Genomic DNA, 17,756 nt, shown 5'->3' with positions numbered 1-17,756 from the left:
GAATTGCAGACAGTCTTAGGCTGCTTTGAAGGCCCCTTCTTCCACATAGTGAAAAGTAAAGATTAGAGACAATACGCTGGCAATGAAAGTCCGCATAGTTAAAGCAATGGTATTCCTCAGAGTAACCTACGGATGTGGGAACTGGACCATAAGGAAGGCAGAGCGAAGGAAGAGAGACGCTTCTGAACTGTGGTGTGTTAGAGGAAAATTCTGAGTGCCTTGGACTGGAAGAAGATCCAACCAGTCCATACTCCTGGAAATAATGCCCAACTGCTCACTGGAATGAAGGATATTAGAGGCCAAGATGAAGTACAGTAGAGTCTCGCTTATCCAACATTATGTATTATCCAACGCAGGCTGCCATCAATCCGAATCCACAGCTATTTCTGTAGGCAGCGACACGCAGTGGGCCAGCATGCCCAACAACAACACAAGTGCAGCCACACTCCCAAATAAGTGGCGGACTTGTTGTAAAACATGATGTTTTGGTGCTTCATTTGTAAAATCATAACATAATTTGACATTTAATAGGCTTTTCTTAAATCCCTCATTATCCAACATTTTCGCTTATCCAGCATTCTGCCGGCCTGTTTATGTTGGATAAGTGAGGCTCTACTGTACTTTGGCCACACAATTTTTTTTTTCGTGTCAGGAGCAACCGGAGTTGCTTCTGGAGTGAGAGAATTGGCCGCCTGCAAGGATGTTGCCCAGGGGACGCCCGAATGTTTTTTTATGTTTTACCATCCTTGTGGGAGGCTTCTCTCATGTCCCTGCATGGAGCTGGAGCTGAAAGAGGGAGCTCATCCGTGCTCTCCCCAGGTGGGATTCGAACCTGGCAGCTTTCAGGTCAGCAACCCAACCTTCAAGTCACAAAGCTTTTATCCCCTAGGCCATTGGAGGCGGCCACACAATAAGACAGGAAAGCTTGGAGAAGGCAATGATTCTGGGGAAAATGGAAGGAAAAAGGAAGAGGGGCCGACCAAGGACAAGATGGATGGATGGTATCCTTGAAGGGACGGGCTTGACCTTGAAGGACGGGGGGGGGGGGGGGTGTGGCCACGGCCAACAGAGAGCTCTGGTGTGGGCTGGAGGTCCAGGAGGTCATGAAGAGTCGGAAGCGACTGAACGAATAAACAACAACAGTTAAGGCAAACAATCCAAAATACCTGCCTTGAACTGGGTGATCTGAACCCACACTACCATATAATCCCGTTCAATGTGGATTTAACTGTGTGGAAGGGGCCTTAATCACAGGAACTGATTCCAGATTATCTTCTTATCTCTGATTATATACATAGCCCGCCCTTCCACACAGCTGAATAAAATCTCACATTATCTGCTTTGAACTGGAATATATTGCAGTGTGGACTCATTTCTGACTTTATATTATGGGTCATATGGATGTGTGGAAGGGCCCTCAGTTAAGAATATGGCTTCAGACAAGCTGAACATCTCTAATGTGGAAATGCTCCCGAGGCCCCTTCCACACAGCTGAATAAAATCCCACATTATCTGCTTTCAACTGGCAATGTGGACTCAGATAACCCAGGGCCCTTCCACACAGCTATATAACCCAGAATATCATGGCAGATAATCCACAATACCTGCTTTGAACTGGGTTATCTGAGTCCACATTGCCATATATTCCAGTTCAATGTGGATTTTATACAGCTGTGTGAAAGGGGCCTGAGGACTCAGTTGAAAGGAGCCATATTATTATTATGCCACATCTTCAAGGGTTGTCTCTTTTGAGTACCCCTTGCGCTGTACAGTTAATGAAGTTTGACTCCACTTGGAACTGCCATGGCTCAATTTTGTGGAATCCTGGGAGTTGTCATTTTACAGAATCTTTGTGTGTGTCAGCGAGAAAGGGTGCATCTACACTGTAGAATTAATGCAGTTTGTTACCATGGCTCAATGCAGTGAAATCCTGGGAGTTTTAATTTGGTGAGGCGCCAGCACTCTTGAGCAGAGAAGGCTAAAGAGCCTGTAAAACTGTAACTCCCAGGATTCCTTCTCTTTGTGTACATCTACATTGTGGAAGTAATGCAGTGTGACCCAACGTGAACTGCTACGAGTCAGTGCTATGGAATTGTAGATGTTGTTTGATAATGTACCAGTCCTCTTTGGCAGACAAGGCTAAAGAGCTTGTGAAACTACAACTCCCATGTTTCTATAGTGTCTAGCCATGGCAGTTAAAGAGTTGTCAAACAGTATTAATTCTACAGTGTGGATGCAGCTTTGAGACTATGGTCCCTTCTACACTGCCATATAAAATCCAGATTATCTGCTTTGAACTGGATTATATGGCAGTGTAGATGCAGATAATCCAGTTCAAAGCAGATAATATGGATTATCTGCTTTGATAATCTGGATTATATGGCAGTGTAGAAGGGGCCTAAATTCAATCTGACCTGATTTTCCCCCCAAAAAAGACCTGCATCCTGGAAGTTAATGATAGATTTGTGGAGTAGGCTCACATAGGAACTGGTACTGCAGGTTGATCCAGAATAGCGGCTTCATAGCTACAAGTATAAATGCTGATGAAAGATTGTGCCTTGAAATAGTGTGAAAGATCCACCTGTCTCCCACACTGTTTACCTACCTAGAGGGTGCACCTACAATAGAATTCATGCACTTTGCCACCAGTTTAACTACCATGGCTCAATGTTATGACATCGTGGGAGTTGTAGTTAGTAAGGTACTATCAGTTGATGGCAGGGGAGCCTAAAGACCTTGTAAAAGTCATTATGGGCAATCACTCAAAGCAAAGTATGATTGTCTTCCAAAAGTAGAGTCTTGGCTGTGGATCCGTAAGGTAACTATAGAGATGTATTCTGGTTCCACATGGTCTTGTCGATTTCCAGATGGAAGGAAGTCCCAACAAGAGTTTGTTTGATGCATCTTTTGCCCTCTGTTTGTGCCTCTTCAAAACCCACAGCACTGCTGGTAACAGCTGGCCTCTATTTAACAATGCTCAAGGGCCAGGGCTTCCCAATTCACAGTATTTATTCCACATTTTAAAGGGTAGCTTTAAGGCTGTCCTTAACTCTCTTTTGGTGGCCACTAATTTGCATTTTCCAGTCTTGAGCTAAGAGTAAAATAACTGCTTGGGAGATGATAATCGGGCATTTGGACAACATAGGCAGTCTAGCAAAGTTGATGGTGGAGAAGCATCACTTCAGTGCTGGTGGACTTTGCTTCTTCCAAAATTCTGGCATTTGTCTGCCTGTCTTTCCAAGAGATTTTCAGGATTTTTCGAAGGCAACACTGATGGAATCTTTCTAGAAGTCGAGAGTGACATTTGAAGACAGTTCATGTTTTGCAGGCATACAACAGAGTTGGAAGGACAATAGCTTTATAAACAAGCATCTTGGTATCCCTATAAATGTCCTGATCTTCAAACATTCTCTGCTTCATTAGAAAAAATGCTGCACTCGCAGAGCTCAGACAGTGTCATATTTCGGTGTCAATGTCAGCTTTTGTGGAGAGGTGGCTGCAAATGGAAGCAGAAATGGTCAACGTTCTTTAGATTTACACCATCAAGCTTTATTGCTGGCACTGCAGAAGGATTGGTTGGTGCCTGCTGAAAGAGCACTTTGGTTTTCTTAGTGTTTCTTAGCCTTTTCATAGGCTTCTGCAAAGGTGTTTAATGTGATTTGTAGGTCTACCTCTGAATGAGCGCAGCCTACATTATCATCAGCATATTGGAGTTCTATAACAGAGGTTGTTGTGACCTTACTTCTGGCTTTCAGCCTGATGAGATTAAAGAGCTTGCCATCTGTCCAATGTGTGATTTCCACACCGGTGGAAAAACTAATAAAACTTGTTAAACAATTGCTCCTACGTACGATTCCATAGCCTTGAGCCATAGCAATTGAAGTGGTGTCAAACTGCATTTTTTTCAACAGGGTAGATACAACCTTTGATTTGAGCAAGCTTTGACCAAGCTGGACCTTCAGTGCAGCTCATAGCAGCAACTGGTGAGGAATGCTGGGAGTTGCAGTTCAGCAACATCTGGAGAGCTGCAGAATCCCTCCCCCATCTAAAGCATGCGAATGCTACAATATCTATAAGAATCAGCATCAAGTTTTGTATAGCTGGGTGAGTTCCCCATGGAGTCTTTGTAGCACTCCAACTCAAAACATAAGAGAAATTTTAGAAACTTCTAGTATGGAGATATAGTGCTGTGTACAGGCCAGTTACACACATCCCCTGAATATCTGTTAATAATTTTATGTTAATAATAATATCTGTTAATAAATTATTTAAAAAGTTAATAATTTTTAATCTGATTTATAGTGTATTGTATAATTTTTATATGTGTGTTTATTGTAAGCCGCCCTGAGTCCCCTCTCGAGTGAGAAGGGCGGGATATAAATGTTGTAATAAATTAAATAAATAAATCTGAGTTTCTTGTTATGTCAAACAAGAGAACAGCGCTGTTTTGACAATAAGTGCAGATTTAGATTAGTGGGGAATCCTTTTCCCTCCGGAGGTTTCATAAAATAGCTCTCACAATCCTTTATTCTTGCCTACTATGTTGGTTGAGCTTCTAGGAATTGTCATATTAATTACACAGAAAGTCAGTTTCCTCATCTATGACCTAGGCTTTCTAGTTGTCCCTTTAGCAAAATTCCTGCGCCTTGCACTATTGTACAACATGCAGACATTAAACAATGCGGCCTTTCTCAACATGAACATACAGCAATGGAAAACTTCCTGCCAAAATCGAAGAAACTGCATTTTTGCCCTCCCTCCTGCCTCCACAAAATGCCTCTTTTGCAAACGTTTTTGGATCATGTACCCCAACACATGGCCAGCCCACACTCACTTTCCAAATTTTACTGCTGCAACAATGTGCATGAAAGACACCAAAAAGGTTATAAATGCTGAATGTTAAGTAGCTCTCATTCTTTCCTACGTTTACTGATTCTTATCCACTCCAGTAGTCAAACAGAAACAAACACCACAGTTTATCAATGTCACTTTTATTTTGTATTCAAAACACACACACGCGCACAGACATACACACAAACTTATGTAAGGTCTTCAGCATGTGGAAGAACCTCTGTCAGGAAGGACTCAATCATTCTTGTTCTTGAAGCCGGTTTGCATCCAGCTCTTGCCCACCCACCAAGGAAAAGGACTAATTTCCAACTCCCAAAACATATTTGTGGTCACACAGTGTTACAGAAAGCTGTTTACTAACAGCAACTGAGACAAGATAATGGACAGCATATCCACATGACAGATTTAAACTGTTTCAATAGATATTGATTGGAAACTGCAAAAGGAGGGGTGCTAGCAATTTTAAATTATCTTTCTACTCAATGTATACCCAGGCATTGATTCCTTGAGTGAAGCCAATGAAAGTGTGTAGTAAAGCTAGGATCTGGGGTTAGGCTTTCTTTTCATACGTCAGGTGAGAATGTGGATTGAAGAAACTATCTTTCATTTTAGGCAATCATACTGAGCTTTTTTGAAAAGTGTCCCACAAAGTGCACCTTTTGAATGGGTTACATTTGAAACAGTTCAAATATTCACTGCGGGATTCATGTCTATGGGCCTTGTCACATGATACAGTTGCAGCACTATGATTTCACTTCAGTTGTCATGGTACCATCCCATGAAAGCCTGGGAGAGAGGACTCCTCATCCAGAAAATTATCCCGTTACCTCTGACTAAACTACAAGTCCCAGGATCCTATAGGATGCATCCATGACAGTAATAAGTGGAGTCAAAAGACTAATTATTTTATGTCAAAGGACCCCAAATTAGTACACTGGTCATTTCTATATTTGGCTTGATAATGGATGAATTTAAAGCATATACAGTAAATACACACATTTACATAGTTACAATTTACAACACAAATAACTTGACATTGTATTTCTCTCTTAATACATAGAGGTGACAGTTTTGTTTTTACAAGTTCTGCTCTTTGTATTTTTGTCAACAGCCTGCATAAATTAAGTCAAGGTACTGTACACCACACTGGGTGCAATCCTATACATATCTGGAAGGAAACTACTGAAGTCAATGAGACTTACTTCTGAATAGACATATACAAGATTGTGCTGTTAAAGAACAGGAATTGAGCCCAGAGTTGAATATTTTATACTCTTTCCATGAGTATCATTTGCCTGCCCAAATCAGCTTCCCTGTTGAGTATTTGATTAGAAAGCAAAAGGTAAACTAAAAGGAAGCCATCTGGTTGGGTGCCCTTATGCAATGAGGGCGCCTTGCCATCCCTTCCATTTTGCTAATGTCTTGGCACAAGAGGACACCATTGTCCTGGCCAATGACAAGGGAGAGTGTCTAGCTTTTACTGTTCTTGTTTTTGTAAAAACAACACCATCATTTCTTGTTATGCTGAAGTTGGGACATGGTACAAAGCCGTTTAGTGTGTGTAAACATTTGGATTCCTTCCAGTTCAGAATAAAGAAGAAGACAGAATCCTTCATTTTATCAGTTTCCAGACATGGTAAAACAACAGTCACAGTCTAACAGACAGTATACATGTTCAGCTTTGGAGAACACATTAAAGACATTATTATGCTACTATTAGAAAAACACAGACAAAAATCACATAAGTCGGCAAGGACAATAGCATGCTTTTTGTTTGGTGCTCATCACTGTTGTAATGATTTTTTTAAAAAGTTCATTTGTCCCCTTAAGCAGTGTTTCTTAAACCTTTTCCACTTGCGACCCCTTTCTGCCGGAGAAATTTTGATGTGGCCCCAGCTATATAGGTAAATAAAACAGGTATAAAAAATCAAACACTAACTGATAAATTGGCATTTGCAAGGCTGATTTTCCTTTTTGTGGAGTACAACTAAAGCATTTTCTGAAGAGTTTACTATAAACACTGCACATTGCTACCAAATGTAAATGGGTGGCCAATTTTTTGTGACCCAAACACAGTTTAAGAAGCTGTCTTTGAATGCCTGTTGTGCTCAAGCCATTGATAGCACATGTTTTATTGAAAAGCATAATGTAGGTCAGTGGTTCTCAACCTATGGGTCCCCAGATGTTTTGGCCTTCAACTCCCAGAAATCCTAACAGCTGGTAAACTGGCTGGGATTACTAGAAGTTGTAGGTCAAAACACCTGGGGGCCCACAGGTTGAGAAACACTGATCTAGGTAAATACAGAAGTTAAAACACTTCCATCTCACAACTCTCCCCATTTTAAACGATTTCCCTTGTTCCTGCATCCTTCAACTTCCTTTCTAGGCTAAATCAAATTCTAATCAATTTCTGCATTTTATAATCAAAAGAACTAGTTGCCCATCAAAATGCGTTTCTTTTATTCTTCCTGCTTTATGAGACAGCAAATTTAAACTTGGCTTAAATGCCCTGAAGGCACTAGATCCTGTCTGATCTTGGAAACTAGGCTGCATCAGCCATGGTTTGTACTTGGATGAGAGACCGCCAACAAATACCAAGTGCTTTAGGCTATATTTCAGGGGAAGGAACTTGCAAACCCACATTTGAATATCCCTTGCCTAAGAAAAGACTGAAATTAATGAGGTTGTTGTAAGTCTTGACTTTTAAGCATATATATATACACATACACACACACACAAATTTCAGCTAACAATTATAATGATAGCCAGGCTAACTGATCAAGAAGCTGTCATACCTTTAAGGCTGCAATCTTTTGCATGTATAATCAGTGAGTAAAACACAATATCCTCAGTTGCATAAGATGGATTTTAAAATGAATTGCTAAAATGTAATGTATGGTTCTGTTGCTTTTGTTAATGGGTAACTTCTCTTAGAAAACTACTGCCAAGCTAATTTCAGTTCTGTGTTCCTCAACACAGTGTTTCCCCTCCAGGAAAGAAGGATCTTTTGGCTGGTTGGTCAAAATGAAAGAGATAGGAATACTGGGAGAAATTGCTTGGCAAAGAAACAATTCCTGTTGTTCTGGTAGAACCCGATGGTTTAGTCCTATGCTTGTTGATTCAGAAGAAACTCCCACTGTGTGCATGTGGCTTGCTACCAGGTATGTGCATTAGACTGCACCCTTAGACTTATCAGCCTACACCATGATTTCAGCATTGAACCAGGATGTCTCCTCCCCTTGCCTGTCATTTTCTCTGATATGAACTGCTGACATCACTACTCAAACCACTGACTACTATGGTTATTTACGACTCCACTGAGCCCCTGGTGGCACAGTGGATTAAACCCTTATGCCGGCAGGACTGATGACTTGAAGGTTGGGTTGTTGACTTAAAGGTTGCCGGCTCGAGATGAGCTCCCTCTAGCTCCAGCTCCATGCGGGGACATGAGAGAAGCCTCCCACAAGGATGGTAAAAACATCAAAACATCCTGATGTCCCTTGGGCAACGTCCTTGCAGACGGCTAATTCTCACACCAGAAGTGACAGTTTCTTATCTTCTCCCCTAAAAGATTCCACTTAATAAGAACAAACTTTGGCAATATTTTATAACTTTTTTCCTGTAGAGGGCAATCTAATAGCGTCTCTAGCACTCTTCCCAGGCCTTAGCCAGCCCCTTGCAGTTCAGGTGCCAGTCTAGTTGGCGCAACACAGGTAGCTCTACCTGCTTTTCAACTTTTTCAAGATTTCACCACACCCTGCAGAATTCCAATCCAGACAGGGAGCTAATTTATCAACTCCCTGTTTCCCACACTGGGCCAGGAGAACTATCTCTCTGTGTGTGTGTGTGTGTGTGTGTGTGTAATATGTCTCATGGACAGCTGCATTGTAACCAGAGAGCCTTATAACCTCCAAGGCAAATTAAATGAGAGCTCTTCTTCAGAATCCACTCATGTCGTCTATACTAACCATTTAATGCAGTTTCAAACCAGTATTGAAGAAAGTGGTTTCACCATGGAGATGATTACATCGAAAATCTGTGAATCAGTTCTGAAGCCCAGATGGTGATGATACAAGCCACTGATACGCTTTAAGGGCTTTATTTTGTGCACTTTTGTGGGAATTTTTTGTCTGGTCACTGAAGTTGGAAGTTAACTTTGAAATGCATTAAATGGTCAGTGTAGATGCAGCCTCAGTCATCTGAGCATTGTTTAAACGCCATTCACCTACACACCAAAAGTGCTTGCTTCTCTCAGTTCAGTGAATAACATCTGAAATACTGGGATTCAAAATGGCTCGGAAAAGAATGGCGCTCCTGTTTGTATGTCACCTACTCTTTTCCTCTGTTTGAACTGAAGAGAATGAGGAATTTGCTGGGGTGCGGATCGGTAAGCAATTCACCAGCCTGTTGATAACACAAGTAGCATCACATATTTTCAAAACTTCTCCAAGGAACTTTCAAGCATATTATTTCTAAGTTAGAAGAACTTCTGAAGACCAACATGGGACCTCACCAATCTGGGTGATTTTTCTCTCCTTAACCATGTTTTGCTGAGCCAACTCAAATACAGATCAAGCACCTAAAGGTGATACTTCTTTAAAACACACTGCAGAAAGGATTTTGCACAGGACTCAAACAAGACGCTGAGATCTAAGATCAAAGGCAGGGTTTCTCTAACAGCCTTCATCTCTCCCTGACTGCATTTGATTTTCCCTCCTTTTGTAAATATCCCTTTTATGATGCAATTGAGAACATGTGAAAACAAAGTTAAGGTTACATACAGTATGACTGGCCTTTAAGGCAAGGTTGGGCAGACGGTGGTGATGGAAAGGAGAAATGTATTCCCAAGTCATACTCTTGTGTAAACAAGCCTGATTCAGGAGAAACAGTATTGAAGCCCACAGTGCAACTTTGCAGCCATCTGAATAGCATGAGTCAACTCAGCAGTAATACACAACTCCACTGGATTATTCAACTGTTGGCGTGGGAATTAAGTTCAGGCTGCCTCTATTACATGGCCCCCGTCCTGAGAAACATCCTATATTCCCTTTCACTAAGGGAGCCAATATTGAGAATGATGCCTTTCAAAAGATCCTGAAACACCTCCTTGGGGTGGGATAGAAATATTTCCCATCTCCTGAGCAAGACCACACACTCTCTTTCTCCCTGCTGTGCTAGAGATGACTTCTGCCAGGTGGGAGAGATGCTGCTGATAGTGAGCATCTGAATGCTGGAGATAGAAATGTGGGTTTCTGGTATGGTCAGCATTTATTTCTGTCCACTGTCTTTATTCCTCCTAGATATGAACATTTGTAAGGCACAGGGCTTGTTAATAATACCTTGGAATATCAGTTTGTGAGCTGAAGGCAGAGACTAGAAATTCTGGATTCCAGCCTCTCTATGAGAGGTAAGACCAAAACCCACAGGTTCCTGCATGGCAGAATGGAGTTGGACTGGATGGCCCTTGTGGTCTCTTCCAACTCTATGAATCTATGTTTTCTCACAGCTTCACATTCAGACACATTTTCTCCCTAAATGAGGTTATGTCAGGCACATGGCAAGAAAGAACAAAGCATAATTATCCTTCATATTCTCTCCAACAGCTAATCCTCTTCTCTTCCATTGCATACATTGTCAAGCATAGCAAACAAGGGCATTATCTTTTTTTTAAAGGGGGCACTTCCTCCCCTTCAGTCTTACAGCCAACTGCAGGTTCTCAGCATGCTTGGCTCATGCGTCAGCCCCCCTGCTGTAGAAGGGCAGGGGGTTGTCATTACAGAAGCTGTGGTGGCAGTGGCAGGCCCCCATAGACCCCACTGTTGTCAAAGGTTCAGCATGGGGTACCACTGCGGTGTTGCACTTTGGCGGGTCAGCATGGGAGACTTGGCCTGACTTTCAAAACTGGAGTTATTTCCTGAAGAGATTATGTCCTCGTACAGTAGAGCACTGCGCCTAGACACAGCCAGCAAGTCATATCTTCTCCACACATAAAAGGACCACTTATCACTAGATCAGGCCTTCTCAGTTTGTAGTGGAGTGAATTCCACCAGTTTGGATTCTCCCTCCCCAAGTGGTTCCTATTTGCCTTCTAAATCAGAGTGTTTGAACCAGAGAAACAGACCACTGTGCCAGACCGAGGTGCTATTGTACAACCCAAAGGGAGACCTGTGTTGGTTGGTCGCACCTACTGAGGTCAACGTCCCTGGGGCTTAGGAGCCTTATGGAAATTCTCCCCCTTTCACCCTACAAATCACAGTAAGGTTGTTGGCAGATAAAGAGCCATGATTAAGGCGGATCTTCCTTAGAGATAGATGAAGCTGCCAACCCTTGGCTAAGTTCGTTGAACATCGGCCTTGCTGAACATCCGGCTGTGCCAGTAATCTGGGTTGTCAAAAGCACAGTCCGAGGCTTCCAGTGTCCGTAGGGGGTTCATGAACCCATTCTTTGGATAGGGGGGACTCTGGCTGTCGAGACACTGAACCGAGGGCAAGACGGCATCCATTTCCTCATAGCCTTGCTCATCTGGAGAGCCCTGTGTGATGCCCGAGTCCATATCAGTATAGTCTCCTCGAGAGCTGTGGATACTGCTCAGGGATTTGCTGAGCTTGGGTTGCTTGTTCATGTACTCATAATCCTCTTCTTCATCCCCTTCATCCCGGCAAGGCGTAGTTAGTTGGGAGCTGGGCACACTACCCAGGGATGCACTCAGCTCTGAGCCCAGATCCATGTACTCATAGCCAAGCTCCTCTAAAGAGGCCGGCCGAGGCTGCGAGGGTTGTGCAGGGCGCCGATTCATGTACTCGTACTCTTCCTCTGCTTCATGCACTGGGAAAGAACCTCGGACCAGGGAGGCAGCAAGGCCAGCCGCACGCTCTGTATGGGAGAGGAAAACAATAGTCTTTGTCATTCTTTAGTCACTCTGGGTGGACTAACAGCCTTTTACAGGTGATCAGCCGCTCATAATCCTCCCGGTATGCATAGGAAACATTGATTGTGTCTCGTTCCCTAGCAATTATTCTTTCTGCTGCAGTCCTTACCTCTGCCACTTCGATCTGGCATGACATAGCCATTGACATCTTCCTCTCCATCAGCACTCCCAACTGGAAGCATCAGGCTTTCTCGCTGAGACAGGTAGGCACTATCTCCACGGGACCGTAGGCTGCGGCAGAGGCTCCCAGACAGCGACAAATCCTCTGTAAGGTCATACTCTGAGGCTGTGCCTCGCCCCTCTGATGATTCTGATATCGTACGACCCACTGACTCCTGCCTTAGGCGCAAAGTCTGCCGGGACCCCAGACCAGTGCTCTGTATCACAGGAAGCCAAGAATTTATTTTATTTATTTACTTACCAAAAGCAACAATTCGATGCCGCATATAAAAATATATCGGTAAATAAATAGAAGCATTAAAACCAACAATTTAAAGCATAACATTAAAACATCAATAAAAGTATCACATAATTCAGATCATATTCCAGGGCCAGTCTGAGTTGTCATTATGAAATTATAGTCTCTCGTTGTACTGCTCCCATTACTCACCAAGAATTAGACATAGAAACATGTTTGACCAGGGCCAGAGGCTCCCATTCCCTCTCATCCTTATTAGAACGATCAAGTCTTAACCTATGGGACCCTAAAACATACTATACCACTAGCATCACCTCCAAGTTCAGACATAAGTGGCAAGAGCTCCATTCAGTCAGGGTCTATGGCAAGCCTACACAATCTATGGTCCAACAAGAAAAACATATATCCCTGTCTATGTTTAGCAGCCCACTGGAGGCTCAACAGCCCGGCTGGTGTTGCTGCCTGTCCAGAGTTGCAAAACAGGCCAATTGTCAAGGATGCAGACAATCACATTGATGCAGCTGAAGAGATACATTTCTCCTTGTAGGGGCGATGGTGTGCTCTGATATAAAAGGAGAGTTATGTTTGACCCACAACTAAGATCAGTTTCCATCCTGCCCTCCATACCTCTTTAACCCGAAACACCAAAAGTTAAACCCTCAAACCCAGAACTGCTATGGATTCCCTGCCAGCTTGGCCACTGGTGGATTCCGAAGGCTGCAGAATAACTCAGAGCTTTTGCTCTAGCCCAATGGTTCTCAACCTGTGGGTCCCCAGATGTTTTGGCCTTCAACTCCCAGAAATCCTAACAGCTGGTAAACTGGCTGGGATTTCTGAGAGTTGTAGGCCAAAACACCTGGGTAACCACAGGTTGAGAACCACTGCTCTAGCCCTTTCTTCCTTCTCTGCGAAAACTAACAACACCCTCCAAACTAACTTACAGGCAGGCTTTCCTCCTCTACTACTCCATTTTTGTGATACTCCTCTGACCGGACAAGCAGTCACTCATACTACATTAGTACTGATCCCCATAAGGAAAGTGTTACCTGGCGACTTCCACTCAGGGTGCTCTGATTCATAGGGATGTACCCAGCAGAAGGATTCAGAGGATTTGGAGCCTGGAGATGGTTTTTAAAAGATAAAGCATGAATAATAGTAAGATACTCACATTATTTAATTTATGCATACACAATATTTGTATACAAACAATAGCAGGTAAGAAGGTCTGAGCCAACCATAGCCTTCTCAAGCTTATTTTAGATGTTAAATACATCATTTTTGTGCTTTCAAAAGAGAGACAGAGACATTTGGAGTGGTTACCTTAGCTCAGGCATGGGCAAACTTCAGCCCTCCGGGTGTTTTGGACTTCAACTCCCACAATCCCTAACAGCCTACCAGCTGTTAGGAATTGTGGGAGTTGAAGTCCAAAACACCCGGAGGGCTGAAGTTTGCTCAAGCCTGCCTTAGCTGCTAAAATAAGTTTAAAAGCTTTGTTTATTTTGCACATTTTCTTGGAAATAGTGGTTGGGTTGCACCATTTGCTGCTCTGCTCCAGCAATTAAATATCTTGGGTTAACCCTATACTACAAAGGAACGTTTCTTCCATCAGGATTGGCAGCAAACATATACACAGGGGAGGCAGAGAAAAGAGAAGGCCTTTTTAAAAGCTTCTTATTCTTGGAGACATCTATGAGGCAATATTTGTCCTATGTGGCAACAATCCTAATGACAGAACTGATACAATTACGGGTACATTCCTACAATGAAAGATCCAATAGCTAGATTAGCTGTTCAAGAAATCTGCCAGGAAAGATCAAGGATTAATACGTTCAATCATGCTGCAACTTCAGACAAGACTTTCCCCACTTGACTGAAGAACAGGAACAATGGGTGAAGCCATAGGGAGAATATGACATAAATAGGGCAGAGCCAGGAAGACTCTCAATGTATCAATGCAAGGGGTGGTAGTGTGGAAGCCTCACTTACCCGCGTGGAGTCAATCCACTGCCTGGAAACAAAGAGGTTATTAAGCTCCTCTTCTTCCAGCTCTGACTCCATATCCAGTGTCTCCATCTCATCCAGTTCCTTTTCAGTGAGGGGCGGTGGCTCAGCATGGGGGAGTGTTCCACATTCTCTCTGTGGAGAAAGGAAAGTATTTCTCATTATGGTTACAACAGTACGATTTCAATGCCACACCAATATTGCTTAGCACTGCCATGAAGTTTCTGAGCAAAAATGGAATGTACAATTTTAGGATTAGAGTGGTCTTTAGGCAGCGCCTCGGTATAGAAATGGAAAGAAATCAAATCTTCTTCCTGGAATCCCAGTCCTACAGGCACACACACATAAACTCATGTATAAATCTAAAAATTTTAGTTTAAAAATCAGTCCAAAACATTTTTGTCTGACTTAGCCACAGGTCTATATAAGTACTGTACTTTAACTCTAGTTTTTTAAAAACTGTCTTCTTCTCTGAGTTGAGTGCCAAAAGGTAAGTGCTTAAAATCTGTCCTGGGAGAACATAAAAGAAGCACTGGCCTCCTCTACTTTCTCTCCCGTGGTGTCTTGCCTGGCCTTTTTGAATGCCTGGGTGGGGAAATGGTGGTGCAGCTCAGCGGTTGACTCTTTGAGGCGGCACTGATGTTTTTGCTCATGAAACAATCTTCAGCTTGTCCACAGGTCATATCAAAAGCTGTAATTTTGATCAAAACCTTACCCTTGACTTCTACATGATGTCAATGTATGCAATGAGTACATACAGTAGTTTTTAAGAGCTCTATGTAGCTATACAGAGGCATCCTTCCCTTTAGTCATGCTGTGAATAATCAAGTGTACACACCAATACCCCCAGTTCACATACAGTCGGCCTTCTTTGTTCACGGGTTCTGCATCCATGAATTCAACCTCCTTGAGAATATTTTTTAAAACCAAACCTTGATTTTACCACATGTTGATGTGTAGGCATGCCCTGCTGTAACCTCCTGTCATTTCACAGATCTTTTCTCCAAAATTCTTTTGAGTTGTTTACCATTTTATATAAGGGATGCCATTTTACTACACCATTGTATATGGTGTATACACTGCCCTGGCGGTGCAGTGGTTAAACCGCTGATGAACTTGCTGACCGAAAGGTCGGCGGTTCGAATCTGGGGAGCAGGGTGAGCTCTTGCTGTTAGCCACAGCTTCTGCCAACCTAGCAGTCTGAAAAAATGCAAATCTGAGTAGATCAATAGGTACCGCTCTGGCGGGAAGGTAACGGCACTCCATGCAGTCATGCCAGCCACATAACCTTGGATGTGTTTATGAACAATGCCGGCCCAATGGATATCGATGGCCTATTGTATTTCCCACAATATGCCAAACCACTTAGTCTGGAGTCAAGCCTTACATTGAAAAAAGTTCTGAGCAGAGACCTCTTTTAGGATCCAGGACTTTAAAAGACCAGGCGTTTTCCCTAGCTCAGCACGATAATTCTGCTGTTTACACAGAAACTTTAACATTTTCAAAAAAACAATTTTGCAGAGAAGGGGAGGCTTGCGTAATGAAATCATGGCTCTGTGAGAGAAGAAGAGAGAAGGAGAATGGAAGAAAAAGACAAAAGCTTGTCTAAGTGGCTTTCCTATTTTCCTATGATTGCACCAGACCACCAAAGATATGGCTTATGGCAAGGACAGAAATAGGCGAAACCATCAGTTGCATACTATCTTCCAAAGTTGCTAAAGGTTTTAATGTGTAGCTTAGGTTGCAGAAAGGAAGTTGGATGAACGTAACACTGACCTTAATCACCAGGTAGCGAGGAGGGTCACGGGCCATCCGTGTGAACTCATTGGCTAGCTCTTTGAAAGTGGGGCGAATGTTCTCATCAATCATCCAGCCTGTGGGGTTAGAGGTGATGAGTATCAGCCAGGCACCAACCATGACCTCTCCTATGGTCCACAATCCCAGTCTATGGAATCAGGATTTTTTCACACCACAGAGTTACGGCACAATGATTCTACTTTAATTTTCATGGCAATATTGTAGGAAATACTGGGATGTGCAGTTCAGAATTCTCAGTCAGGGAGCTCTTCTAGGTGCTTGTGAGCAGACTATAAATCCCAGGATTCCATAGGAGGTTGCCATTGTCAGAAATATTAAAAATTAACTAGGTATTTTAATTACAAAAATGTGTCAACCACTGAAAGGGTTAAATAAGCTGAGGAGAGTGAGTAGGCTGAAGCCTGTTAGAATTAGTAGATCAAAACTAGTGTCGTCCTGAGGGGTATGAGAGAAGCCTCAGTGTGTGTGAAGCTCCAGTGTGAAGGCTGCTGTGTGTAAAGCTATTGTGTGAAGCTCCTTGTAAGTTCATTGTGAGAGGTGGCTCTGGGGGAGCAAAGCTGTTTATTTGCATGAGAAAGAAGCCCAGCATGGAAGCAAATAAGGCAATATAAAGAACTTGATTTGTGCTATGGAAACCTTGTTTTTGTAAATAGTGCAAACATATTATTTTTCTGTAAAAGCCTCTTAAGAAAGAAATAACATTGGTCTGTGTGTTCTTGTTCTTTTTATCACTTTTGGCTACTAGTGCTGGGTCACGCTGCTGCTAATAAGATAATCTGCTGTCCATTTATGTGGAAGGTCTTTAGTCCACTTGCCCAACAGCCATGACTGTTAAAAGTGGAGGTATGGTATAGTGATATAACTGTGTGGTGTGAGAAGCCCTTTGGCTTAAAATTATACCACTGGACAAAGTGAATCAATGGATCTATCAGTGAAAGAATGGGAAATGTATTCCTGCCACGTACATTTTACCATCACCATGTAGACATCAATGGTGCAAATCTGGGGCTGTGAGAGACGTTCCCCTTTCTCCAGAAGGTCAGGCACTTCTGAGAGGTGGATTCCCGCATAAGGTTCACTCCCAAAAGTCATCATCTCCCATAAGGTCACCCCTAAAGTGGATGAAGAGACAGAAAATATGAATGAATGAGTGTACCATACAAAAGAATGGCACTTCGAAAGTTGGCAGTTCCAAGGTTTCTCAAAACATGATAGCTACACTGTGATTTTTAAAGACTTTACTCTTTTTTCTTTTAAAAATTAATGCAATTAAGTAAGTAAGCAACAATTACACTAGTCCTGCTACTTTTTCAGTGGTTAGAGCAGTAGTTCTCAACCTATGGGTCCCCAGATGTTTTGGCCTTCAACTCCCTGAAATCCTAACAGCTGGTAAACTGGCTGGGATTTCTGGGCATTAGTTGTTGGCCGAAAACACCTGGGGACCCACAGGTTGAGAACCACTGGGTTAGAGGAACAGGGTCCCCATGAAAGTGGAAAAACCATAAATATAATTAAAATTGTGTATTTTTTTCATGAGAGAACACTTCCCTATGCAGCTCTAGGCCCTGGAAGCATCTCTAGTGCAAGTAATCTTTGAACAATACAATCTGCAAATGTGAAATCTTAAAACCTGTGTTTTTCTTAGAAGAACCACCTGAAGGTTACAAACTGCTGGTATCTTGTACAAAGGCACATTCTTCTTTAAGTCATTTTTATGTCAAAGCTCATAAGAGTGCATGA

General features: G+C 42.7%; 1 protein-coding gene across 1 annotated transcript in view; it reads right to left on the bottom strand.

Moving 5' to 3' along the window:
- Positions 1-6,435: 6,435 nt before the first annotated feature.
- Positions 6,436-17,756, bottom strand: part of erbb3 (erb-b2 receptor tyrosine kinase 3) — a 106,279-nt gene continuing 94,958 nt past the window's right edge. Inside the window, exons 23-28 of the mRNA XM_008114447.3 lie at positions 16,982-17,128; positions 15,975-16,072; positions 14,184-14,333; positions 13,244-13,315; positions 11,889-12,156; positions 6,436-11,724 (exon numbers count right to left, since the gene is read on the bottom strand). Of these exons, the coding sequence (XP_008112654.2) occupies positions 11,183-11,724; positions 11,889-12,156; positions 13,244-13,315; positions 14,184-14,333; positions 15,975-16,072; positions 16,982-17,128 (1,277 nt within the window). The 3' untranslated portion in view covers positions 6,436-11,182. The remainder of the gene's footprint in view (positions 11,725-11,888; positions 12,157-13,243; positions 13,316-14,183; positions 14,334-15,974; positions 16,073-16,981; positions 17,129-17,756) is intronic.

This window comes from Anolis carolinensis, chromosome 2 (assembly GCF_035594765.1).
Source record: "Anolis carolinensis isolate JA03-04 chromosome 2, rAnoCar3.1.pri, whole genome shotgun sequence".
Lineage (NCBI taxonomy): Eukaryota > Metazoa > Chordata > Lepidosauria > Squamata > Dactyloidae > Anolis > Anolis carolinensis.
The sequence above is the reverse complement of the archived record's forward strand: the minus strand, read 5'-3'. Positions and strand labels throughout refer to the sequence as shown.